Source organism: Equus quagga, chromosome 11, assembly GCF_021613505.1.
Source record: "Equus quagga isolate Etosha38 chromosome 11, UCLA_HA_Equagga_1.0, whole genome shotgun sequence".
NCBI classification, from domain to species: domain Eukaryota; kingdom Metazoa; phylum Chordata; class Mammalia; order Perissodactyla; family Equidae; genus Equus; species Equus quagga.
In genome coordinates this window covers 60,743,490-60,770,115 of record NC_060277.1, presented here as the reverse complement: position 1 = coordinate 60,770,115, position 26,626 = coordinate 60,743,490, and the positions used below count along the sequence as shown (strand labels likewise).

The window sequence follows — 26,626 nt, the reverse complement described above, 5'->3', positions numbered from 1 at the left end:
TATGCAAACAAATTATTGTAAAGCACAGGAAAAAAATGTGAATAGACTAAAGCCAGCTATATGTTCTGAAGTGTTTAAATTTCTCATCTAAATACACTATGCTTTATGTTTTGGAAATGTGGTTTAAATATCTAAACGAAAGCAGTAAACCTAACTGAAAGGCATTAAAAACAGAAAACAGTAGCTTAATGAGCTCTGGTACCCTGGTGCTACGAAGAATTGTCAAGCCCTCACTGAAATGAACCGTAAGTCTTGGTTAGCATGCTATTTCCACGCAGATGTTGGTTGTTCTGGTAAATTTAAGCATTCATGGGAGTCAGCAGCTACTGCCAGGTTATGGCATTGTGGAGTTCACTTGCTGCGTTCTAGACATCAGTTCCCATCTCTGGATGGCTGACTTGCCAGAAATGTAGAAAAGATAATGTCTTTTTTCATCCAGTTGAAATAACTTATTAGAATTTCTGAGCTAAGTGTGTGTGCGTGTGTGCGCTCACACAAACTTGAGAACTGCCAAGATAGTTATTTACACAAGAGTTTCTGTGTTATATTAGATAACACTTTACCAGCCGTTAAATAGCATGATTTGTAATCGGAATCCTCATCACTCCTATGAAATTAAATTAATAGGTCATGAAGGAAATATTATTTTAAATGCCTATGGAATGTGTTTGAATATTGAGGCAGGGAGGGAATGTGAACAGACAGAACATTTTAATTACATGTAACAGACTAATTCAACGAAGAATATAGATTCTTATAGGCTAAGAATTTTTGACGCTTATAAATTATATAACATTTTAAAATGAGTGTAAGGCAATCTACAAATATACACATTTGCACTAATGGTTCATTTAATAAGTTATTTATTGAGTGCCTATTTGCATAATTCTCTTTAACATTATGAATTATAAATTCACATATCTCAGGAAGTCTGCCCTTTAGATTGTTAGATTGAAAAGTTAAATACTTTTAAATAGTGGCACTGTTGAGAGTAATAGAGAAAAGGCCTGTATCAGTTAGAGTTTGGTCAGAATGTCAGAACCACTGTGAGTAATAGAAGGGATCTATTAAAGGGATTAGACCTCATGCAATCCTGGGAGTTAAGCAGTCTCTGTAGTGCCATCGCCTCTGTACCCGGTGCTGGGCCGGAAGTAAGTAAGCAGAGCCATCAGCCAGGGAAGTAGAGGAGAGCAAGACAACGTGGAATCTGCAAGGATGCGCTGAAACTCGAGAACAAACTGAGACACGTGTTCTTGTCTCCTCCAAGCGTACCACTTTGATGATGCAAGTGCCGTTCAGAAGAGCTGGTGCACTTCTCCCTGGAGTAGCGCATAGGCTGAGAAACTGAGTGAGCTCAGGCATCAGCTGCAGCCCAAGGAGACCTGGCAGGAGCTGGAGAAGCTGCAGGCCCAGTGTCACTCCAGGCCAACAAAACAAACCAACAGATCCACAATTGTATGTGAGCTGCAATCGTGCCTGACCAACTTTCCAAGTGTAAACCTGGCTGCTGCTTCATTTCCACCTCCCAGATCTCATGCAAGCTTCTGTGGTTATCTCTAATCTGTGCACGAAAAGGAATTCCGGGCAATGTAGTTCCAGGTTAGCTAAATTGACACAACACAAAGCCGTCACTGTTTACCCCTTTTGGCTTGGCACTCAGATACACCTTTCAGTCATACTTAATTTCCAAATAAAGCAAAAAATAGCAAAATTGTGTTTATGCCAAACAGGATGAAATTATCCTTCTTACAACCAAACACTTCACTAATCCACTCCCCAAAAGAGAATGCGGGGTCTTTTTATTCATCTTTGAATGATGTTCTCTTCAAGCTGAGTCACAGTCCCCCTTGATATTGTATAACTTGAATACAGTCATGAGCCACATAATGGCATTTTGGTCAATGACAGACCACATGTACAATGATGGTCCCATAAGATTAGTACTGTAGCCTAGGTGTGTCATAGGCTAGACCATCTAAGTTTGTGTAAGTGCTGTAGGGGAGGAAGAAATTTTCCTCTACGCTTCTAGATTCTTCTGGCTAGTCTAAGAATTAAATTGACAGGAGACAGATTAAACAAGAGAAAAACAAGTTTAATAACATATATATGTGAGAGAAACCTCAGAAAACTGAGTAACTCACCAAAATGCCCAAAGCCCTCACCTTAAATACCATCCTCAGCTAAAGACAAAATATCTTAGAGGTGGGGAGAGTCAGGGCCTTGAAAGGGAAGGCAGGCAATTCACAGGTGGGTGAAAAGGAGCAAATGTTTGGAAAACAAGTGTTTGGCCACACAGAAACAGAAGACACAGCGGGGAGCCCCACACACAGGCTTTTCTAGGTTCCTTCCTGTCTACTACCTAGTTCATGTTGTGCTAAGGTGATAGCTCACTTGCTGACACAGGCTATTTTATCTGAATTCTTTTAGGCGATTAAGGGGGAGTTAACAAGAAAAACTTTGTAAGTCTTGTTTCTTAAAAATAATCAGCCTAAAATAATCCTCATGTTAAAGAGACACATTTTGGGGTGGCGAATTTTGTTCCCCTTCACTACATTCTGTGTTGTTCATGCAGTGACAAAATTGCCTAACGATGCATTTCTCAGCATGTGTCCCCACCGTTAAGCGGCTATGACTGTACTAAGACATGAGATTAAGTACTGTTAACATATATTCAATGGTAGGAGAATGAGAGAAAGGAATAAAAAGTTTGGTTTAAATATGCAAACATATTTAATCAAAATAAGAAAAAAATACTCAGAACTATTTTCTTGTTTCTGCAACTGGTCACAGGGTCATAGCTGTTCTTTATAACCACCTTCTTCTGCTAACCTTTCCATATTCTTTTTGTCCTTGGCAAGCCCCTTGGCTTGAGTTCCTTGTCACATGAGATGACCCAAAACTTTGTTCTTGAAGGGTCTAGAACTGAAACTGTTACACACTGCTGATAGGAACGTAAAACAGCAATCCACTTTGTGAAACAGTTTGATGGTTTCTTAAGTAGTTTAAACATACATCTACTTTGTAATTCACTCTGGTGCATTTACCTATAAGAAATAAAAGCATATGCTCATAAAAAGACTTGTACACAGATATTCATAGCTTTTTTGTAATAACAAAAAACTGGAAACAACCCAAATATCCATCAGCAAGTGAATGGATGTAGAAATTGTGGTATTACTGTATAATGGGATGTTACTCAACGATAAAAAGGGATGAACTATTGATAAACTCAGCAATATGATAAATCTCAAAATAATTATGTCAAGTGAAGGAAATCCTGACCAAAAGAGTGCATATGATATGATTCCATTTAAATAAAAGTCTAGAGATTGCAAAAATCTGTAGGGATGCAAAGTAGTTCAGGGCTGGCTGAGGCTGAGAGGCAGACAGGTGGGTGAGAGAGGGATTACAACCAGGTGTGACAAAACCTTTGGGAGTGATGGATATGTGCAGTATCTTGATTGTGATGATAGCTTCATGGGTATATATGTTTGTCAAAACTTACCAAATTATGTACTTTAAATATATGCAGGTTATTGTGTATCAGTTGTGCATCAGTAAAGTTAAAAAAAAAAAAAGATTGAACCTAAAAATGGGCAATCTGTATTTGTGTGTGTGTGTGTGTGAGAGAGAGAGAGAGAGAGAGAGAGGAAGATTTGCCCTGAGCTAACATCTGTTGCCAGTCTTCCTCTGTTCTGTATGTGAGATGCTGCCCCAGCATGGCTGACGAGTAGTGTAGGTCCACACCTGGGATCTGAAGCCGCGAACCTGGGCCACTGAAGCGGAACACACTGAACTTAATCACAACGCCGCCGGGTCAGCCTCGGACAATCTGTATTTTTATTTACCAACTAGAGTGACACTGCTATGGTGTGAAATCACAACAGATTTATTCACTTGATTTGCTACCTTTTTAATTATATAATTCTTGACAGGTGTTTATTTTAATTGCATTATTTCAATTTCACATAAGGTGCAACCACGTTTCCAGGTGGTTCAGACAAGTGTCATGGGGATTGAAAGGAGGTAGGGATCACATTAAATCAGAGGTTTAGGCTTCAGTTTGGGTAGTTGAACTTGACCTTAGTCTTGAAAGAAAGGTCACATTTGTTAGGTGAAGATTTGGGCGATGTCAGTCTAATCAATGGGTGCAGACGTAGGTGAGAAATGGGCAGAAGTCCTTTACATGGTGAGTCCTCACAGCAATTTTGTTAGAGGAGTTATTCTCATTTGCTGCTGAGGAAACTAAGGCTCTAGACACTAAATATTTCTTCCAACCTCGGAGTTAGAAACTGGCTAAATCTCCAACTCCTGAGGGCCCTTAGCTGTGTTCGTAAGACAATGACAAGTGTGACAGAGGGGTAGAAATAAAGTAAGTGGTATGGTTGGAAATAGTGGTGGGGTTAGATCGGGGAGGCCTTCAAACAATGTAACATTTAAAGAGTTTCGACTTTCAAAGTCCGTTGGGGAATGAGCAATGAGGAGACCATTAAATTTTCTTTTTTTTGAGGAAGATTAGCCCTGAGCTAACTGCTGCCAATCCTCCTCTTTTTGCTGAGGAAGACTGGCCCTGAGCTAACATCCATGCCCATCTTCCTCTGCTTTATATGTGGGACGCCTACCACAGCATGGTGTGCCAAGCAGTACCATGTCCGCACCCGGGATCCTAACCGGTGAACCCCGGGCCGCCAAAGCGGAACGTGCACACTTAACCACTGCGCTACCGGGCTGGCCCCTCCATTAAATATTTTTGAGCAAATAGTTTTATGATGATTCAGTAGTCCAAATTATCAGGAAGTCCAAATTATCAGGACTTGGTGATGAATTGAATATAGTTGGCCAATGAATAGAAGAAATCAAAGTTGCTTCTAAAGATTTTGTTATGAGTTGTAAGAGAAAAGGTTGTATATTTGACAAATAATGAACTCTGGAGAGGTACCTGATTTTCAGGGAAGGGTGTTGAGTTCAGTTTGGGACACAGTGAATTTGTGATTATTTTAAAACATCCAAATGAAAAACACCAGCAATCAAGTGACATTACAAAATCAGAGCTCAGGAGAAAAGTTAGGGCTGCACACGTACTGGTTTTACTTAAAGATAGGAGAGGGGTGCAGAGGGCTGGGGTCTGCACTGTGGGCAAGGCGCATGTGTTAGAGGGTAAAGGAGGATGTTGGTTCCTGTTCCTCTCCGCTGCCATGTCTGCTCTTCAGGCCCTCATCATCCCTCCCCCAGGCCATTACAGTCTGTTTTGTCAAAACCATCCTTCAAGTGGCAGTCATAGTGATCTATCCAAAATCCATCTCCCACACGAGAGTCATGGCCCATGAGCGTGGCATGTGAAGCTGTCTGTGATCTGACTCTCTGCCTGCCTCCGGAGCTCCATCACCAGCCGGCCAGCAACACTGATAGTAAGGGTAGTTAAAGTATCATCACCCAGCCCCTTCTATCTGCCAAGTGTTATACTGTATATCAGTATCTTCTTCATTCTTACATCAACCTTGCAACTTATGTATTGGTATCGTCATTTTACAGGTGAGGAAACTGGGTTTCAGACAAGGTTACACAGCCATGAGTAAGTGATGCAATCGAAGTGTAGCCCTGATTTCTCTATCCACAAAGCCCTTAGCCTCTGTGCTACGCTGAGTTCTTTCTAAGCACGTCATGACATTTCTGCCTCGCATGCCTTTCTTTCTGCATGCTTCCCTGTGTCCAGCGCGCTCTTCCCTCCCCTCCAGTCCCCTCAAGTCATCTGACTCCTGCTGAATCCTGAAGCCCACTTAAGAGTGCTTGAAGGATATTTTTCCTGCCTCCCTAGCTGGTTCAGAGCCCGTAATCTTTTGCACATTTCTCTTTCGTTGTACTATACACATTATTATAATTATCTGGGTTCTTATATCCCAGCATTTCCATTAGATTAGGGGTCAGCAAACTTTTTTCTGGAAAGGACCAGATAGTAAACATTTTAGGTTTTCTAGGCCATATCATCTCTGTTACAGCTACCCAACTCTGCCATTGTGGTATAAAAGCATCCATAGCAATATGTAGACAAATGAGTGTGGCTGAATTCCAATAAAACTCTGTTTATGAACACTGAAATCTCACTTTCATATAATTGTCACATGTCACAAAATATTCGTCTTTTGGTTTTTCTTTTTTAATCATTAAAAAAAAATGTAAGGACTCGCCCCATGGCCAAGTGGTTAACATTCCACGCGCTCTGCTTCGGCAGCCCAGGGTTCATGGGGTCAGATCCCAGTGCTGTCCTACACTTGTCAGCCATGCTGTGGAGGCATCCCACATACAAAGTAGCGGAAGACTGGCACAGATGTTAGCTCAGGGTTAATCTTCCTCAAGCAGAAAAACAGAGAAAGATTGGCAACAGGTGTTAGCTCAGGGCAAATCTTCCTCACACACACAAAAAACATGAACAGCATTCTCAGCTCATGGGCCATACAAAAACAGCTGCAGGCTGGATGTGGTCCATGAGCTCTAGTTTGCTGATCCCTGCATTAGAGTGAATTTCTTGCAAGCAGGTACTGAATTGAGTTAACCGTTGTGTCCTCATTGGATGGCCTTTGGTAAGTGCTCAGGAAATTGTGTTGACTAAATAATGAGCCTAAAGAGGAGCATGGGGAGAATGTAGAATTAGGAGAACTGCTCTTAAGTAGTGTATCCAAGTCAAGAGAGGACTGTGTTTCAAAAAGGGAGGGGATTAGTCTAGGGATTTATCCTGCAGGAGTAACTGCATACATAAGCAGATACATGTTTAGGGATGTTTATAATACAGAGTGATGAAGAACAACCTGAACCTTCATCTCTATGGGATTGGTTTATGATATATCTGTAAAGTGAACTCCTCTGCAATCGATAAAAAGAGTAGCTGCCACAGTTGCTTGCAACAGAATCCAGTTCAAAAAAGCCACCTGGAGAATGAGCACTGCCCTCTCCTAATCGGGGGCTTCTCATGGAGTCATGGCCTCGGGTAGAGCAGATCAGGCAGTGCACATTCCCTGACGTTTAGTTTCTTACTCTGACTACAACCACATTGCTGGGCTGCAGTTGTAGCCAGGAAGCTCTGAAAACCCAGACTCAGCTGACATTTCCTTTTACAATGCCTGTAAAATGCTTAACATGCATAGCCCATCCTTACTAAAGGTCAGCCATCTGAAAGAGTGTCTGTTATTCTCATAATTCCTATATATAATACATGCTCTCTTATGCTGTTGTGGGAATAGTAGTGGTGATTATTGGTGTGTGGTTTTATTTCAGGGGTCTGAGAATACCAGACACCCAACCATTGGCTAAATGGGCAACAGGACAGTCCTTAGAGCCAGGTGTGAGACCCTAGGCTTGCCAAATGACAGGGAATCCTCACTGAGCATGACTCTACCCAGAGTGCTCTGAGTGAACACAGTAACTCGAAGCGAATGAAAGAAGAAAAAAATCGCTTTATTAGAAGATATCATTGTGTTTAGGGATATTAAAACATTTAAAAAAAAAAAAAGTAAAGACAGTCGAGTACCATAGGATAAGGAGAAAGGAAACATATGTCAGATTTTTTATAAAATGAAAGGAAAGACGTCTTACCAGATGTCTTAACCTATAAAGTCTAAATTCTCAAATAGTTCGGGATAAAATTTTCTTTCATTTTAACATTTACATATTAGTAAATAGTACTAGGTGATTTTATAAAATAAACAAAATGTTACTTTATTTCTCGACTTATCTTTTAGCCCTAGCACTTCTTTCTCTGACATTTATAGAACACCTATTGAATACAACTCCCTGACAGAGACCTGCGGCTCATAAGACCTGAGTAAGAAATGATCCTTATCACTTGGAGAGACGCAGACCAGATAGTTCCAAAATCTGTTAAATACATTTTCTTGAAAAAGATTTCATGGTTAGATAAGTTTGGGAAACGCTGGCTAAGCGATGTTAATTAGATTTCCCGGAGCCTGAATTATACTCGTGTGATTGGACCTTGGAGATGTTCTTTTCAGGGCAGCTCCACGACTGTTAGAGAACATAGTTGGGGAAGTACTGACTTAAGCCTTCAACTGAATTCTCATTTCATCTACTGATTTGCTTCAAGCCCATTTAGTCAAAGGCATTCTCAATAATAACCTCATCAGCACATCTTTTGAAGACTCTCTTGTACCAAAAAAGGTGACGGGTAAGAGACATTGATAACAAATTTAAGAACGTCTTGTGCAGTTTGTCAAGGCTTTGGAAAGTGAATTTTGATGATCCCCTGGACCTTGTCCTTTAACAGATAAACGGGAAACAGTCCTTCATTGTTAGGGTGACCAGACCAATATATCGTCCAAACTGGGGTGCTTCAAGAGCGAAGGAGTTGCTGTTAATGCTGCTGGGGCCACAGGTGTGAAGGAGAACTCTCCAGGCAGTGAGGGATGGCTGCCCTACTCGAGGCATAACCTCATGGTTCGTGTACAGTTTCATCTGGGATCTTAATAACTTCAGCCCCGGTTCTTGACTTTAGTAGCCTGTTTCCCAGAGTGGGTTGATTCACAGGCGTTGGGATGTGTGACAGGTTCTGAAATCATTTCCAACACTAATGCTTTAAACCTGAAACCGTGGCTTTGAAGAATGCAACTGTATATTTAACAAGTAATTTTCAAAGTGGATAAAAGTGGGACTGTGCATATTTCTGGCAGTGTATATAATTTTTAAAATATGTCTCTCCCAGAAAATTTTCCTTCAAAAAGTACCAAGAATATTAGTTTGTACTATCAAAATTAAAATGAAACTCACTGTGTAAGAAACTGTAGATCCAAAGCAGAAGAGAATTGTTTCATGTTACATTTAATGTTTTCTGTCTTTTTCTTCCAATCTTTTTGCAGTTTTTTGAAGTGCCGTTTGATTCAAACATGAATAGAACAAAGAACAGACCTCTGGTTCGTGGACAGATCAGGTAAAATCGTGACTCAGTCTCTCCCGCCTTATAGAACATTCGTTTGCTTATTCATCCTGAATCATTTCCCAGCCTTTTGCCTTGAGTTGTGAAGTGAAAGTAGCACACCCCCAGAGGGACGTGTTGGTGCAGACACACGGGGCTCACCAGCTCTAACTGACACGGACTGCAGAGCACTGAATGCAGCCCAGGTTTGCAGTCCTGTTGTGGGAGTAACTCAATGTGGTAGATTTCTTTATTAAGTTCAACTTTGAGAGATGGACTTGTTTGACTTGTAGTGGCTGAAGATAAAAGCGTTCCATTAACAGATGATTTCAGACAGATCCATATAGAGTCTCAGAAGAAAGCTATGTCGGAGGCCTTCTTTCTTCAGATAAACTGATAATGCTGCTACATGCCAAGTAAAGTGCTGCCTCCACTACTCTCCTTTCTACCAAATTCAATTAAGTAGAACTAAAAGGCGTATAAATATTTTAATATCACTAATGGTTAATAATTAAACATTTTACTTCCCGGAGACCTCAAAACTGGCATTTTAAAATATTTTTTAAAATTCAATAGATATCACAAGCTGAGAAGAATAAAAAGAGCCAAATAGTTTCTCCTGATTGTCCTAAATTGGTGAATCCTCTCTTCACATTTCCAGACAATGCCTTCATGGAGCATTCGAGTTTATTGGGGTAACACTTATGGATCAAATAATCACACATATGAAATAAAACAATAAAGGAAACAAATACAGATACAGTCACATAAACCTGTGTTAACTGATTTTTTTTTTTTTAAGATTTTTTATTTTTTCTCCCCACAGCCCCCCGGTACATAGTTGTATATTCTTCGTTGTGGGTTCCTCTAGTTGTAGCATGTGGGACGCTGCCCCAGTGTGGTTTGATGAGCAGTGCCATGTCTGCGCCCAGGAGTCAAACCAACGAAACACTGGGCTGCCTGCAGCGGAGCATGTGAACTTAACCACTCAGCCACAGGGCCAGCCCCTGTGTTAACTGATTTTTAATATTAGCTGTTTGTAGCCATTTAATTCTTAATTGAATTTAAAATGACATTATATTGAAAAGGGCAGTAGAGCTGGATGACAATATGTAAGAACAGAAATCTCATATCTGATGATATTTTATCTCCTTTTTTGAAATAGAAATATAGCTATCTGCTGTGTTTATGTTTAGACAGTGTCAGAATTTTTATTTGAGTAAAGTTGTTTTAGAGGGGCGAGTGCAACCTCTATAATCATCTCAAAAACTACAAGCTGCTCTTGCCACTGGTCATATCACAGGCGAATTCTTACTTATTTGCAATTTCTATCCAGTTGTTTTTCCTCAGCGAAATCGTACTTTCCTTTAGAACCCAGGGAAATAGGAGGCAAGCCCAGCAAGTAGCAATTCAGCATATAGTAGTAATCAGATAAAGGCCCGTCATTCTACTGGTACCTAGTCTTTCTTTGCCCAGTGTTGTCGTTTCCCACACTGGGGAGAGCGGCCTGTCATCACAGCCAGGAGGGAGGAGCATCATGGCCTTCGTGGTTGATACTGGCAGTGTCGCTCCTTTAAAGGAGAGAGGCTGCTGCACAGTTTAGTCTCGCTAAACTTGTAACTTCATCTTTTATTTGCAAGATGACCCAGGCAGAATCTCATTTATGATAATAAACTTAATTGCTATTTTAGAGGGCAAATTATAGGCCTGAAAAAAGTGACTCAAACTTATTTTTACAGCTAGGATGTATTTTATTAAATAGGTACAAGGAGCTGTTATGAGTCTGGGGCAGAAATCTTATATTGAGAATCGTAGTTTTAAAACAGAAGATTTTACTTCTTGCCAGTTAGTGTTTATTATAATTTAGTAAATTATTATCAACTACACAGATATTTTATAAGTGGCTGACCATAGGGATATAATGGAAAGTTTTACAGACTACCCATTAACATTTATTTCTTAGCTTTAGTGGTTCTCATGTTCATAACAGCTATTGGGCATTTAAGTACAAAGCCTAGCCAGTTTATTTTGAAATTCTCTTTTTGGTATTTACTGCCCCATTTGATTTGGGCCCATCTGCTTTGCTGAGCCTATACGACTTCATAGGCTTAGTCTACAGTTTGGTGTGTAAAGGGTGACCCCTGTCATTGTTGATGGGAAGCGTATAGGAAGCCTGGGGGAGAAATCCTTCAAAGTCTTTTGCTGATGACAGCTATTTCAGCCTTTGTACATAGTGTGGTTTCTATCCATTCTAAAGACATACTATGGGGGGCCAGCCCCGTTGCTGAGTGGATGGGTTCTCACGCTCCACTGCGGTGGCCCAGGATTTCGCTGGTTCAAATCCTGGGCGCGGACATGGCACCACTCATCAAGCCATGCTGAGGTGGCGTCCCACATGCCACAACTAGAAGGACCCACAACTAAGAATATACAACTATGTAACAGGGAGGTGCTTTGGGGAGAAAAAGGAAAAGAAAACAAAAATAAAAAATAAAGACATACTGTGAACACTTATGGAAAAAATATTTTTTATTAACTTTTTCAAATGATAGGGTTTTTTTGAAAATTTTTATTCTGAACAAAATTATATTCTAAGGCAGTAAGCTAGTATAGTAATACTTAAGGAAAGAAACATATGCCTGGACTCGTTCTGCGATTTCCTGAGGACCTGGGGAAATGCCCTGAAGGAGCCCTTTGCTTGCATGGACCTGTCGGTGCAATTGTGTGTGCACGGCTGCCGTGCTTTTAGTCCTCTCTCCTAGAAAAACATGGTGAGGAATGTGGGCACTAAATGGCTTATGGAGCTGACGCAGAAGATAGTGCTTTTTTGTTTGTTTAATTTATTCTTTATTCAGAAAAGATTAAAGGTATCATAAGACTATTTTAGTAAAATAGAGAAATATGTAAAGAAAATCAGGGTTAGGGAAAATAGAACATGGGATAAATGGTAAGATCACAAGAAAAGCTTATCAAATTCACATAGTTAATAAGGTTGAACTGTAAATTTCATTCTACATTTCCTGGTGAATTCATGGTTACATCATAATGAAAAGCATACATACATTATTTGGAGTTAATTCTCATTATAGCACCATGAGGTAGTGCTGTTAACTTCCCCCCGATACTCAGGTGAGAAAACTATAAGGATACAAGTATTACAAATAAGTAACAGAACCAAAATTTAGTCCATTTGACTCCACACTCTGAGTTCCTAACAACTACGCATAACTGTCTCTAAAAGTCTCTTAGTCCATGAAAAGAAAAGACCACTCTAGGGAGACCAAACTTCTGCCTGTTAGTTCTTAAAAAATAAGAAGGGACACTTTGATGGTATTAGGAGAATATCCTCAGAGACAGAATACCAAAGAACAGCTCCCAGTGAGAACCACTTAGAGCATATGGCCTTGAAACAAGCAGGGAGGAGGACGCTCTTGGCCAGAGATCTTAGCCCAAGCATGCATCTCTAGCAGTTCAGCTGGATCCAGGGGTTAAACCAAGACAGTGAAAAGAAAGACAAGAGAAGGTGCCAGTTTTAAAAATTAGGTGATAACTGGGGCTGGCCCCGTGGCCGAGTGGTTAAGTTTGTGCGCTCCGCTGCAGGCGGCCAGTGTTTCGTTGGTTCGAATCCTGGGCACGGACATGGCACTGCTCATCAGACCACGCTGAGGCGGCGTCCCACATGCCACAACTAGAAGGATCCACAACTAGAATATACAGCTATGTACCAGGGGGCTTTGGGGAAAAAAAGGAAAAAATAAAATCTTTAAAAAAAAAAAAAAAATTAGGTGATAACTGTAATCAAAGAGATGATGTAGGGAAAGTGCTCTGCTGCATGGTATGAGTGTAAAGTCAGCTAAGGGTCGAGTGGCTGTTCATCCCAGTTTGCCCAGGATAATCCTGGCTTACACCTGTTATCATAGCAGAATTGTTGATGGTGTCCTCTTTCACTGTCAACAGTGTCTAGTTTGGATGATAACTATATGCCACCCCGTATGAAGGAGATGATGGTGATGATTCTGATGTTCACAGAATTTCCTTATTTTTAAGGCTATTTCATACAAATTCCAGTTGCTTATTTTGCCTAGAAAAGAAAACGCACGTAAATGAAAAGTATGATGTATCTAAATCAGTTTGTGAGTAGACATTGAAATACAGACCCCTTTAAATAGCTTCTTAAAAATGATACTCAATATTTTTATGTTTTCTTATAAATTGGAAAAGATAAATATGGTCAATTGACTTGTTTGGATATTTCTGGCAAAAATGTCATGGCTCTGAATGATTGTTGTGAGGGGGGAATTGGGCTTAGAGCTCCCTTTTATTCCCTGGCAGAGAATTCATATGTCACATATCAGGAACTCACATTGAAGAGCGAGTAAACCCACTTGAACAGTTGAATCTGCAGACTCAAAGCCAGGTAATAAAGGTAAATGTCAGGGAAGTTTACCTTCTTATTAGAAAGTCAGATTCGCTGTAATCCAATTTTAACTTGGTGACTGGGAAAAGTTTAAAGCAATTTTTTAAAAATTTATAAAAACATCTCAGTCTTCAGGTATTCTTCATATAGTAATCATAGTCCAGTGAAAAATGTTATCCAGCTGACTAAGCTTAGGTAAGTCATTGAATTAATCTTTCCATACCAGTGCTTCCTCACAGGTAGAATGGGATCGAATTTCCTACCTTGTTCATCTCATAGCATTATTGTTGGGATAACAATAAGATCAATATAAAACCATGTAAATAAAAGTGCATTGCTGGGGAACAGGTTTAAAACTCGACAAATGTAGAGTTGTTTGCAGAACTTGCATACGTTTTCAAAATCGCTTTGAAATATAAATATTTCGGTACTTATCAGGCAATAACAAAAAATTCAGATTAGTTTCAGGGCATAGGGAGAAGGAGGCAAAACATTTGGCAAATAAGAGAACTCAGAAAGTGAAAGGTACATGTTTCCATTATCATGTTTAAGTTGGTAAGACCAGTTCATTCAAGGGTTCCTTCAGTTCGTTCAGGGGTTATTGAATCCTTCGTTCATACTGTCATCATCTGGACGTGTCTATGGAGAATGTTGTCCCTGTAGAGAAGTTTGCTGGTTGCTAGAGTTACCAAGAGATAAATGACATGGTCTCCATCTCTTAGAATCACACTAAAGAGATGGCGACACACGTGCATAAGGACACTCAGTGTTATCAAAGGTAGAGTTCCCTCAAGAGATGTATTTTTTGAATGCACCTACCAGCCCGGCACCATGCTAGGCACCAGAAGTGTGGTGGAAATACTACAATAGGGACATGCTTAGATGATGTGGGAGCACGAAGAGGAGAGAACCTGACCCAAACCGAGGAGGTCAAGAGTGACTTATCAGAGGGAATGAGGTCTCGAAGCTGAGAACCAGAGTGAGTAAGAACTGGGCCATTCTGGCTGTCCTTTCCAAGCTCTTCTTTCTGTTCCTTCCTCCTCTAACTGCTCTGTGCCAGTGGTCCTCCTTCTCATCTCACTCTTCCCGTGCAGTTACTACACTCTACACTGCTGTACCTCCAGCCCAGATTGCTCTTCTGAGCCTAACCCTTTGAAAATCTTTTTTGTGATGTCCCTGTAGGCATCCTGGATTCCATAAGTGTATACCCGAGTTCGTCATTTTCTCTCCCAAATCTGTCTTTTACCTTGTATACTTGTTAGTTTACATTCCAAAGTCAGGCATCTGTAAGTCATTCTAGACTTTCTTTTTCTCTTATTCCCTTCATCTGATTATTCAACAAATCATGTCTTTTCAGCCTCCTGAATTACCCTGGAGTCCGTGCCCTCACCCCACTGCTTTAGTTTCAGGCCATCATCAGTTTGGCGTGGGTTATACAGCCGCACCCCAACTGGTTTCTCTACCTTCTCTCTAACCCTCTTTCCATCTTTCTTCCACTCGGCTGGCAGATAGGTCTTCCTTAAGAGATCACATTGGTTTCTGGCTTAAAACTTTTGCGGGTCTTCCAAACACATTTAAGAAAAAATTTGTTTTAAATTCTTTACTGTGTCATTTAAGGCCTTTAGGAGTCTTATCCTTCCAGGTCCTTCTAGCTTCATCCCCCACTAGGTTCTCCTTTTTTCATTTATGCTTATAGGTTATATTGTGACTAAATGGAACTGCTGATTTTTTCACTGAGTGCTGTGCTTTCTCTCGTCTCTGCCAGGTGTGCTCACCTTGCCCTTTGATTGCCTGGGTAGGTTTTATGCCAAGCATTACTTCTTCTGGAAGGGATAGCAACTTCCATGCTGCAGTGAGGTGGTGGCGGATGTTTTGTCCTGGTGCTTTCATTGTTCTTTGCACATCTCTCTATCATAGCACTCCTTAACCTAGTACACACTGTCTCTTTCCTTTATTACGTTTATTACTGTGACTCTTTATTACATTGTGAGTTCTTCCAAGACAAGGATTGAGTCTTCTGTATATCTCTGATGCCTAAGGTCATTAACATATTTTCTGAGTGCCTGATGTGTACTAGAGACCATTTTTAATGCTATGATACAGCAGTGAACAAAAGAGAAAAAAATCCCTAACATCATGGAGCGTGTATGTTAGCCATCACATCTGGCAGATCGCTGATGCTTAATGTGAGGGGTGGATGGGTGGGTGGATGGATGGACGGATGGACAGATGGTCAGACAGACAGATGGAAAATGGACAGATGGACAGACAGATGTTAGAGAAGTAGAAGTGACTCCCAGGCTGGGGAGATACAGACATGAAGACACTGAGGCATGAACACCTGACATACGGCATCAAGGCAATGAGAAGGACAGGAGTGGGGAATTAAGAGAGAAAGTGAGCATGCACGTTAACGAGAGAACTTGAAGACTCTGACAGATGAATCGACTTTGGATAGGTGGACAATAAAGCAAAGACCATGCCAGGCAAGATGAGCATGGTAAGCAAAGGTACAGAGAGGGAAATACAAAATGTGTGTTTAAGGATAAAAACAAATGGCCTGGCCGGACTTCGAGGGGAGGATTGGCATAGGAGAATAGTAAGGAGCTAAGCTGGGAAGGAGGCTGGGGAAGATGTACCTGCCACACTAAGTTGTGAGGGCTCTTCTGTAGGAAGTGGGCCATGGTCTGTGTTGTTCTGGAGCTCCTGACTAGTACAACAAGGCAAGAAGAAGAAATAAAGGGCATGTGTATTAGAAAGGAAGAAATGAAACAGACAATGTGATTGTTTACATGGAAAATTGAAACAAACCTATAATAAAGCTACCAGAACTAAGAAGTGAATTTAGCAAGGGCACAAGATACAAGGTGAATATGCAAAACCGACTGTAGGAGTCCTGCTTCTGGCATGCCAACGCAAGCTGCTTCACAGACCCGCTGCCCCGTGAAACTGGGCTAGGCAGAGAAGTCTTAGGTGATAGCACCTCTTCTCTGAAATGTTCCCATCTGCTATCAACATCTCCACATTTCCTAAATTCTGCGGCTCTTTGTGCAAACACCACATAATTCATTGTAAGGTAGAGTAGCAAAGCAGACGTTAGAACATCCCCAGAGAAGGCGCAGCCCCCTTGGCAGTCGAATCCTCTCAACCGCCACAACAGAAAAGGTGGCTATTTAGTTGGGTTGCCAGCGCTCACTGTTTAGACAGAGTGGCGTAAACGCTGCAGGGAGCAGAACGCCTTAGAATTCTCCGCCTCTGCTCTACTGAGAGTCCTCTTAAAGGCAGAGTGGTATGAATGCCCAGCCATCTAAATACAGACTTTTCTTTTGTTCCCTCTTTTAATTGAACTCAGTGATTCTCAAGCTTTAGTGGACATAGTCATTATTTCCAGAATTGTACATAGATAACCTCACTTGTACTTAATGGGTGACTTCAGGGAACTTTGAAGGATAATTTTGAGTATAATATATTTTCACCTTAGGGCCTGACCTAAATAAACTGAATTAACTGCAGCTCCACTGTGTTTCAAGAAAAGGAAAGTGTCCGGTCCTGTCACGTCTTTGATTGCCAGCCTTGGTGCTGCTTGCCTTTCTTTTTACTGACCTGCTGTTTACCTATATTGTTTCGGATGATGGAGAAAGTGACATCAAATATATTTAATAAACAAGGAATAGGAAGATAATTGGCTATATCTGAAATAGTCAATTACAGCAAAAACATACCCTTTACATTTTAGGCAACAGAAATTTTCTGTAATTTTTTTAAGTGTCAAAGGGGAAAATCTTTACAGCTAAAATACCACTTAATGTGAATAAAATCTATAAAGTTACATTATCATTTGTTTTATTTTCCCAAGGAGAATACAGAGGACAGTAGTTTTAATTAATCATCTGTTGGTTACCTACATAAATACCTACATTTCTGTATGCCTAAGGTATCACAGTAAAAAAAAAAAAGTGTCCATTCTTTGGGAAAAGATGGTTTTTCCTGTCTTCCTCATTAGTGGAAAGAAAAGGCATTTTTATACTAAGATAACATGTTTAAATTCATCCGAACTCTTGCAGACACAAGCAGCCATTAGTTATTCTGATTGCCTATTCTAGACAACACTGTGGCCTTACAACAATTGCAGGTGGTTAATAGAAACATCCTTTTGCAGTTTCTAATTACCAAATGTAATTTCTGTGAGAACACTTGACCCCGTTGGCTTTCTGCTTTTTACTTCAGCTCTGGGGCCTTTATGATGGAATTATTTATCAGTCTTTAATGGCTTGGGGGCCACTTGACGAAATTGAGTGCATTGTACCTCACATCACTTAGGAAGCATCCCAGATGCTCGTGGATGAACCCGGAGTCATGGTGCATTTGGCTAAAGAGCTCTAGCATCTGAAGCTCTAGCATTTGAGGACGTCTGGAGAGAAGTGCTCCAGAGTGTCAGAATGGCACTGTTTTAACCTCTAGTATCGGCTGCTCACCACAGGGTTCATCCCTATTAACTTGGAGCCAAACCACTGTATCTCTTCTCCTGAGGCTGAGAGTCTCTCTTCCCCTGAGGCTTAGGGATCCACAGCTTCTGGTAGTCTGGATGCACGTGTTGGCGACTGGAACTTGTCACAGGCAAAATCAAGAAGTAGTTTATCTGACCCCTCAGAGCCTCGTCTTTCTCTGCTGCTTTTATATTCTCCCTGGGAGCTCCCTTCCTTCCCGCCCCTTTTATATCACGCAGGTGTCCAGTGTCCTTGAACTCCTTCTGCTGAATGAAGCTCTGTGTTTACTTGCAGCATTGGTTCCAGTTGGATAACATGGCTTCTGTAGTTTTAGGGTGGCCCTGGGGAGGCTCAGAGGCGGAGAAGTGGTTAAAAGTGAATGTCCAGGAGATGTTCCTGGCATACCTCAGTTCTTCTTAGGAGGAAAGAACCAAGTATTTTTCCACAGATTATAGCTGCCAGAATCTAGCACCTATTTTTGGAACTTGGGGGCCCATTGACCTCTGGGACCCCGTTTCTACCTGCTGGTCTCCAGGCTCTAAGACCTAGAGGCCAGCTTGCCTGAGAGCAGGTGCTGCGCTCAGACTCTCCCTGGGTCTCTCAGTACCTCTCCCGACCCCACTGCCCTTTTCTTCTGGCATGATATTTGAACAAGTGGTCCTTCTGTCTTAGAGAAAAGTCTCTTATATCAGCGGCTCCATCTTGTTTCTCTTCTACTCTCCTCTTTTTGTAGCCAGACTTCTGGAAAGACTCACCACTCACCACTTCACCAGTTACACTTTAGCTTCCACCCCCACTGTTTATCTCTGCTTTTCCCTGTACTTCCACTGTATTTTTATCTCTCTGCATATTGGTTCTTCTGATCCCACTTTCTCTTGAATTGACCCGTCATCAGAATGGTAACCTCAGCCTTAGCCCCCAGGGTCTCCCGGCTGAGTCATCTGTTCCACTTCTAAAGCCTTGTGGGAGAAAATTTGATTGCCCAAGCTTAGGCCAGATATTTCATCCCTGTTCCAGGCCCTGTGGCAAAGGAAAGGAATGTGGGGACAATTAAGCATGGGGGCAGGGAGTGAGGGGGCCAGAAGGACCCAAGGCTGCTCCTTCCAGGGCTGCTTCCACATCACTTGAGCTTGCTCTCGGCCAGGTGTGTGTCTCAAGCCCTGATTCTGCTTCGTAACTTTCTAACTATGATCCGCTCCCCCACCCCCAGTACACACACTTCAGGTCCAGCTCTTTCCGTGATTTGTAGTCAAAGCCTAAGGAAGAGATTCTTAAGCTGCACGTTGACTGAGTCGTGCGTTTCCCTCAGATGCACAGAGGATGCATCCTCTGGCCATCCTCCCTGCGTTGGGCAGCTCTTCTGTAGCAGTGTTTCCTGGTTTATCAAAGTTGGAGTTTTCTGTGTTATGTTCTCTTCTTTGTTTTCAGAGAGGACAGAGGCTACAGACACCTCTAATCTGCCATCTTTAACTCGAAGTCTTTCAGACTTAAATTTCTCATGTATCTTACACGTGTATTTTTTTTAAGTAATAACCTTTTCCTGATCTATCCTAATTAAAATTAACTTTCTTAAGAATGTCAAGGCCTAACGTTTTTTCTCTATGTTTTAGAATTAACTAATTCCCTTGTTTAATTTAATTCATTAAGAATCTATTGATTACCTATAATGTTACCAGCATTGTCAGTTTTATTTTTATTATGCTCAAAAAAGGCTTATAATCTGGGTGAAAAAATTAGCCAGATTCATAAAATGCTTAGCAGACAGGACAAAGCCACTCATAAATACATTTTCAGTGAAATGAGTGAATTGGTACAAACAAGAAGTTCTCTGAGAGGTCAAAAAAAGAAGATACAGATAAGGACAGATTGGACAGCGAAAGCTTCCTGAAGAAGTGGGGCCCAGACTGGGCCTTCTTCCTTGTTATTTTGAAACACATCTGTATTTTGATTATGTCCCCTTTGAATTATCCATTTTCCAGCTTGGTGATGTTGACAGAGAAATAACACATGTCAGCATTAGTTTTTCCAACTTAATGGATCAGATGAGAGTGATCCATAACTTGTAAGCTTTAGGTGTGGGCTCTAAGCAGGAGAGATAGAACGATAAGAGGAGAGTGAAAGGTTATTTAGAGAGGATAAATTAAACACTTGGAATCGGGCTCAGCCAGTACCTGGTTTTTAAGTGAACGATGAAGATTGAGTTTTCAAAATGAAATGAATGGATTGTTTAGTTGGCATTATTAACTTAAAGAACAGGGTTTAGCTTAAGTATTATAGGGATTTACAGGAGACATTTTTCAAATTTGCTGAAGGTTTTACCAGTAAGCACTTAAGCAAATGTAAACATTTTGCGGGCTGCAGGGGAGCTGCGAATATTATTCATCCCCCAGTCCCACTCGTCTCGCAGACGTGCACCCGGGCCAGGCTGAAGCTCTGCGCAGTTTCTGAGGGTTGTTATGATTAGTCTCTTGGTGTGTATATATTGCAAATGTAATAAGAACATAAACATTTTATAAGTATAGAAATTTCTTTTTTTAATGTTAACCAGTCGTTCGAAGTGGCCAGAAAAACAGTTTGGTTTCAACTTAATAATAGTCGTGCTAATGTCCAGAGCTTTACTCTTAGGAGCCATGAGCCATGGTGTGAAGAGCCAGCAGAAAGCTTTGTACGCATCACCATGCTTAGTCATTACAATGGTGATGAGAGGAACGCTGGGATTTTCTGAAAGTTAACATTCCCTTCTCTCATGGTCATAAGGAAAAAAAAGCATTTATGATTATTTTGAAGCATCATGAGTTGCATCCATTTGTTGACAGCAATCTTGGGGGGTGGTTCTTCAGGTCCCATATCCCTTTTTCAGGTCCCAAAACTGAGTATCTGGAAAATATTCAGATATTCTAATAAATTTGAGTATAAAGAGTTAACTATCGCATCATAATAACTTAGTCAATCACTCGTAGCCACGTGAGAAGTAAGGCATAGGAGCAACCACCTTTTACTAATAATCTGGAGTCATTTAGTCTAACGTCCTATCACTTTATTTCTTCTCTCTTTTTTTTCCTTTGCTGACAAAGATTAGCCCTGAGCTAACATCTGTTGCCAGTCTTCGTCCACTTTATATGTGGGTCAGTGCCATAGCATGAATGACGAGTTGTGTAGGTCCACGCCTGGGATCTGAACCCGAGAACCCAGGCTGCCGAAACAGCACGCCGAACTTAAGCACTATGCCGTGGGGCCGGCCCCAAACTTCTCTTTTCAAATAAGATGATGTGAAAAGGTTTGACAGGATCAAATGCTATCCCATTTCTTGGTATTGTGTGAACCATAGTCTTAAGATAGGGTTCTCGCTTTTGCATGGTTTGTAAAAGTTTGTTTCACACAACATTTTGGGCACCAGTCTTAGAGACAGGGAACATACAGATGCATGGTACAGAGAGGAGGCACTGAAGTTATGATGTGGTGGGATGGGCTGGCAAGGCAGCAGCAGGAATAAGAAGCCCTGTGCGGGCCTGCGGGCGTGGGGATCACCCGGAGGGAGGGCTGGGCAGGAGCCAGGGGTGAGGGAAATATTCTGGCAGGACTTGTTCTGATGCCTAGAATCTGAGAGGATGAGGAAGAAATGGCCACACGAAAGTTGGAGAGAAGTACCGGGAGGTATGGAGGGCGGGGGTCAGTTCCAGGGCGGAGGGGCTGCAAGTGCTTCAAGAACAGACCTTTCACCTGAACCACACGCTGCGAAACAGCAGCCAACAGCCCAAATCCTGAAGAGGCGTTCTTTGTTTGGCCTGCTGTGCATTTCTACTGTTGCCAGCATTTAAAAAGAGCAAATTTTAACATAAAACCCCAGATTTCTGAGCTTCTTTGGCGCTTTCCCGCATGGTATCTGTCTGCCAGCCAAACCTGAAGAGCAGTTCCCATAGTCCTCAGCACTTCCTGTTTCTTAAAGGAGGCCCACTCTGCCCTGCATATTGCCAGCCCGCTCCTCTGGACGTCTGTGTTTGCAAAGACCGTCCCAGACCACAGGCTCTGCTCCCAAGCCGGCTGTACAAGAGATGGAGTCACCTACCTCCGCACCTTTATCTCCAGGTGGCCACACGCGCATGCAGCGCCCAGGGAGTCTACAGGCCGCAGGGAGGGACAGTTTTATTTCCTAGCTTCATTTTTTATAAATTGTGTTTCATTAAAGCTTTTCAAAGACTCTAAAATTCACTTACCCTAATTTTATGTAGATGAACAAACCTGCTTTTTTTATCGAGTCCTATAAATTAGAAAGGGAGGGGGTCAGAGAATTAAGCCATCTGGCTCAACCAGGCAAAAGGAGAAAGTATGTCTCCCGTGTGGCAGGCACGAGGTGCCCAGGGAGCTGGGGGTAATGGAGGAATTCAGCAGGCGGTCCTTGTGCTCAGGGCGTGTGAGAACTGTGCTGAGATTGGACCGCTACCCTAGAAACTTGATGTTCCTAGGTGGGATCAAACAATAGGAATCCCCTCTCTTTGAAAATCCCAGAGTCTTTGTATAAATAGCCTCTCCTTAATTTAAGCTGAATCGATATAGCATAATTCAGGTCACCATTTGCTTCTCCGTGAATTAGAAGGCTGAATCTCAGAGGTCCACAGTGGGCTAAGGTGCACCTTAACTTTTTTTTTTCCCAGCCTGCATCTTTCTTATCCTCCTCTTTGATTAATAAGATTCTTTCTGTTGATTTTCAAAAACTCACTCAGCTCAGACCTGCTTTGTTTTCTTTCTTGAAAAAAAGTTTTTCATAATACAATGCCATAGTCTCCACATTCTCATTAAAATCACGCCAAAAATAGTTGCTCATTCTTGAATTTCTCTTAAACATCTTTTAAAATTTAATTTAATTTTTTAAGTAGGCCACCATCATTTTATGAGCAATTGATAGCTTTTCGAATTTTGCTGTAATTAATTTTCTTTTAAAATGTGTGTCCTCATTTTCTTCACATATTCCTTAAATTCTGAATTTACATCAGTCCTCTGATACCATGTGGTATTTATAACTTGAGACTTGTTCAGAAATAGAAAACTGAATAAGAGTCTGGGGACTCATTTTCAAAACAGTTATCTGTAGAGGCTTTCCCTAAAAACTCAGGGCAAAGCTTAAATATGGGATTTATGCAGGAAATTAAAGTTAAATTGGCTTGATTTGATTAAGGTTTGGGGTTTTCTTTTGTTTTTTGAAGAAAGGAAATTTTATTTTGTAATTTAAAAATCATTTATTCTGGAAGAATGACCAAGAAGTATAAGATTAATTTTTGTATAAACCAATTACCTGCAGAGCTGCTTAAAATATAAAGCTTTCTTGATTTAATATAACGTTTCATAGACTTCTCTGACATGTTACTTAAACAGAAAGGCCACGTTACTCCCGTAAGTTATTTAAAAGTCAGGTAATTTAAATTAGATTTATTAAGTGCAATAAGTAGGCATCAAATTAAAGCTTGTGTATTTTCACTTGTTCCTAATTTCTATAGAAAATTCCACTTTGATAGAGCTACTAAGGATTGGTGTTTAATAAACAAAGAAATAACTGTATTTTAAAGGAGGAATAAATAATTCATAGAAATCTGTTGACAAATTTCTCCCCACTCATAGGCTATTCGTTTCTTGTCTACAGTAGCCTTGGGCAGGAAAGGCCAAAGTAGAAAGACGCCATGCATTGATACTCAGTAGAAAGAGATCTCAATTGAAAATGTAATTTGGTTTGGGATATGAGTTTGGAAATAAACCATCATTCAAGCCTCAGCATGAGCCATGAACCTATTTGCATGAGTGAGTGAATGAATAGAAAAGAATTTTTTTAGTTCAAGACAATCACTAGATTTTTTTCTGCCACCATCTTCCAAATAGTGCTATTTTCCTTATTCATACATTTACTCTGTTTTATTGAAAATTAGAACTTTTTTGCAATAGCATCATACCCATTCAGCTGCTTTTCTGATCTTTCTTATATAAATTCACTCCAGCGAGAACCACTCACAGAGATATTAATTCCTCTGTTCCTTTTTTGAGGAGGAGGATTAGCCCTGAGCTAACTACTGCCAGTTCTCCTCTTTTTGCTGAGGAAGCCTGGCCCTGAGCTAACACTATGCCCATCTTCCTCTACTTTATATGTGGGACGCCTACCACAGCATGGCGTTCCAAGCGGTGCCATGTCCGCACCTGGGATCCGAACCGGCGAACCCCGGGCCACCGAGAAGCGGAACGTCTGAACTTAACCGCTGCGCCACTGGGCCAGCCCCTCCTCTGTTCCTAATAAAGGCCATTACACTTGCTGTTGTAGATGTACAAGAGAACCAACATTTTTTTTTAAATGTTTTGCATGTGATCAGTCTAGTTTTTCCTGGTGCTGGTTTAGTTTTTTTGTAATTTGCTATAATAAAATTAAATTCTTAAAATAATAATTAAAATAAAAATAGTAGAAACATGCTTCACAGCCATCATACATTTGTAATTTATAATTAAGAAATGACATTCTTGAGTATATATACATATATTTTCATATTCTGATATACAACCATAACTTTTTATAAGTTTGAAAAAATATATCAGTGGAAAAAATGTACTGTAGGTTTCTCTCCAACTCTATCTAAATAGTTCCTCCCTATTTAAATAATTCTCTCATTTCACCTCTTCTTTTTCTTGTAGCTGATTTTACAATTTGAGGGTTCAGAGTACTTGTGTGTATTTGTTTAATGTCTGTCTTCCATTCTAGACTGAACTTTGCTGTCTCCTGTTCACTGCTGTGTACCCACACTTAGCATAGCGGCTGACTGGATGGGCAATGAGCGATTGGAATGAATGAATGAACAAGGGAACACTGCTCAGTGAGCACTCTGCTAGGTGCTTTGTTTACATTATTGCATTTAATTCTTAACCCTATGAAGGAAGTAGCTCCCATTTTATGGATGAAGAAACTAAGGCCAAAATGTTAAATAATTGGCTCAAGGTCACACAGCTTAACGGTGTAGAAGCCCCGCCTTCCCTGTGGTCTTGTTACTCAGCCTTTTTGCTTAGGCCACTTTGATTTGGGTTTCAATCTTGCCATCAAAAGAGCTCCAGTAGACCCCTATTTACAGTTAAGGAAACTGAGGACCAGCAAGGTGAAATAATTTGCCCACTTTTACTTGGCTCGTTAACATCAGAGTCGGAACTTGAACTCAGACCACCTGATTGCTGTTCAGCAGGCTTAGTTATGCTGCTCGACAGATGCCAGAATATAATAAAAATACTAATAAAGAAGAGTAAAGCACTGTTAAAAATGCTTTTCATATTTTTTTGTCAATTTTTGTTATGAAAATGTTCCAAGTTAATAGAGATAGTACAGTGACCCCAATATACCCCTCATCCAGAATCAACAGTGATCAAGCCTTTGCCACGCTTGCTTCATCTCACCCTTTGAGTGGCCAGACACTCTTAACTGTATGACTATATTAAATCAAGGTAGATGGAACAGAAAGGGGGAGGGATGCGCCTGCAGTTCCTCAGTTGTTTGATAGCAGAGCTGGTTTGCTGCTCTGTGTTCTTCCCACTAGACTATGTCAAGAGATACATGTATAAAGAGAGCTGAACTGGGCGACCCACTCAGGCCTGCCGCAGTCAGCACTGGAGGTGGAGTGAGGACGGAGGGCTTCTGTAGGCTCAACCTGTGTCGGCTTGCTAGACATATGCCAGATGGGACCAGCGTCACACTGGCAGTGGTGTCTCGGTGGGTCTCGGACTTCAGCAAGCCTTGAGAGCACCTGGATTCCTAACAAGTTCCTGGGTGACGCTGATGCTGCGGGTCCAGGGACCGCGCTTAAATAGAACCACGGGTTCTACCAGGAAGTGCCAGTTCAGCCGCTTCCCCTCAGGTAACACTCAGCCCAGGAAACCCAAGGAAGCCTGCTTAGCATTCGTTCCTTCTTGTGATCTTGCCCCTAGAAACCAGACCTTAGAATAGCGCTTGAAACAGAAGCAAAGTGACCTGCTGAGGAATTTACATGATAAAAGGCACAAAAAGACTAATGAAAACAATTTAAACAAAATTTTAAATAAAGAACAAATGATAAAAAGAGGAATAACTCTGTGTGTGTACGGGTGTCTCCAGGTTTAGAATACTTTCCAAAGCCATCTGTGAACAGGCAGAGCAAATGGGCTTTTTGTTCAAGGCTGAGCAGCACGATGAGGAGGAAGAGTGTATGGAGTAATTGACCTAAAGTAACAAGAGATCAGTCTTTGACAGGATGGCCCTTCAGGTCTTTGAGATTTAGCTCTGACTGTTATGAGTACTAAGGCAGAGAATCATAGCTGTGTTCAACTGAGATGAGAAATGGACACACTTTTCTAATCTCTTTCTGTATCAGAAATAGATCTCTATTAAAACAGCTAAATTTAGACAATTTTAATAGCACCATGATATTTAAAGGTTTTATGGTAAATTAAACTTTAAAAAATAACCCAGATACCACTTGATATGTTTTCTCTTTACCCCAGAACCATTATTCTTGCCAGTCCTCTTACTACTTGCAGTTTCAAAAAAATCCTTCACTCCTTTTACTGATATATTTTCATTGTGCAAAGACTCTAACCAAAATCCTATAGTTACCCTTTGTTTAGTTAACTCTTTTACTCCACTTTATTTCAAACAAGGCTTCAGTTAATTTGCAAAGGTATGTAAAATGTGACAGAATTATCCAACAAAAAAACTTGAAAGAAGATGACTAGGGAGAGACAAAGAGCGCAGAATAATAGAGCTAAAAATGCCAGCCCTGGTCCCCCTCGTGCCAGTGGACAAGGAGCCCC

General features: G+C 41.0%; 1 protein-coding gene across 1 annotated transcript in view; it reads left to right on the top strand.

Moving 5' to 3' along the window:
* LOC124247146 (protoheme IX farnesyltransferase, mitochondrial) overlaps nt 1-26,626 on the top strand; it is a 125,552-nt gene that overhangs the window by 79,140 nt on the left and 19,786 nt on the right. Inside the window, exon 5 of the mRNA XM_046676207.1 lies at nt 8,865-8,935. Within this exon, the coding sequence (XP_046532163.1) occupies nt 8,865-8,935 (71 nt within the window). The remainder of the gene's footprint in view (nt 1-8,864; nt 8,936-26,626) is intronic.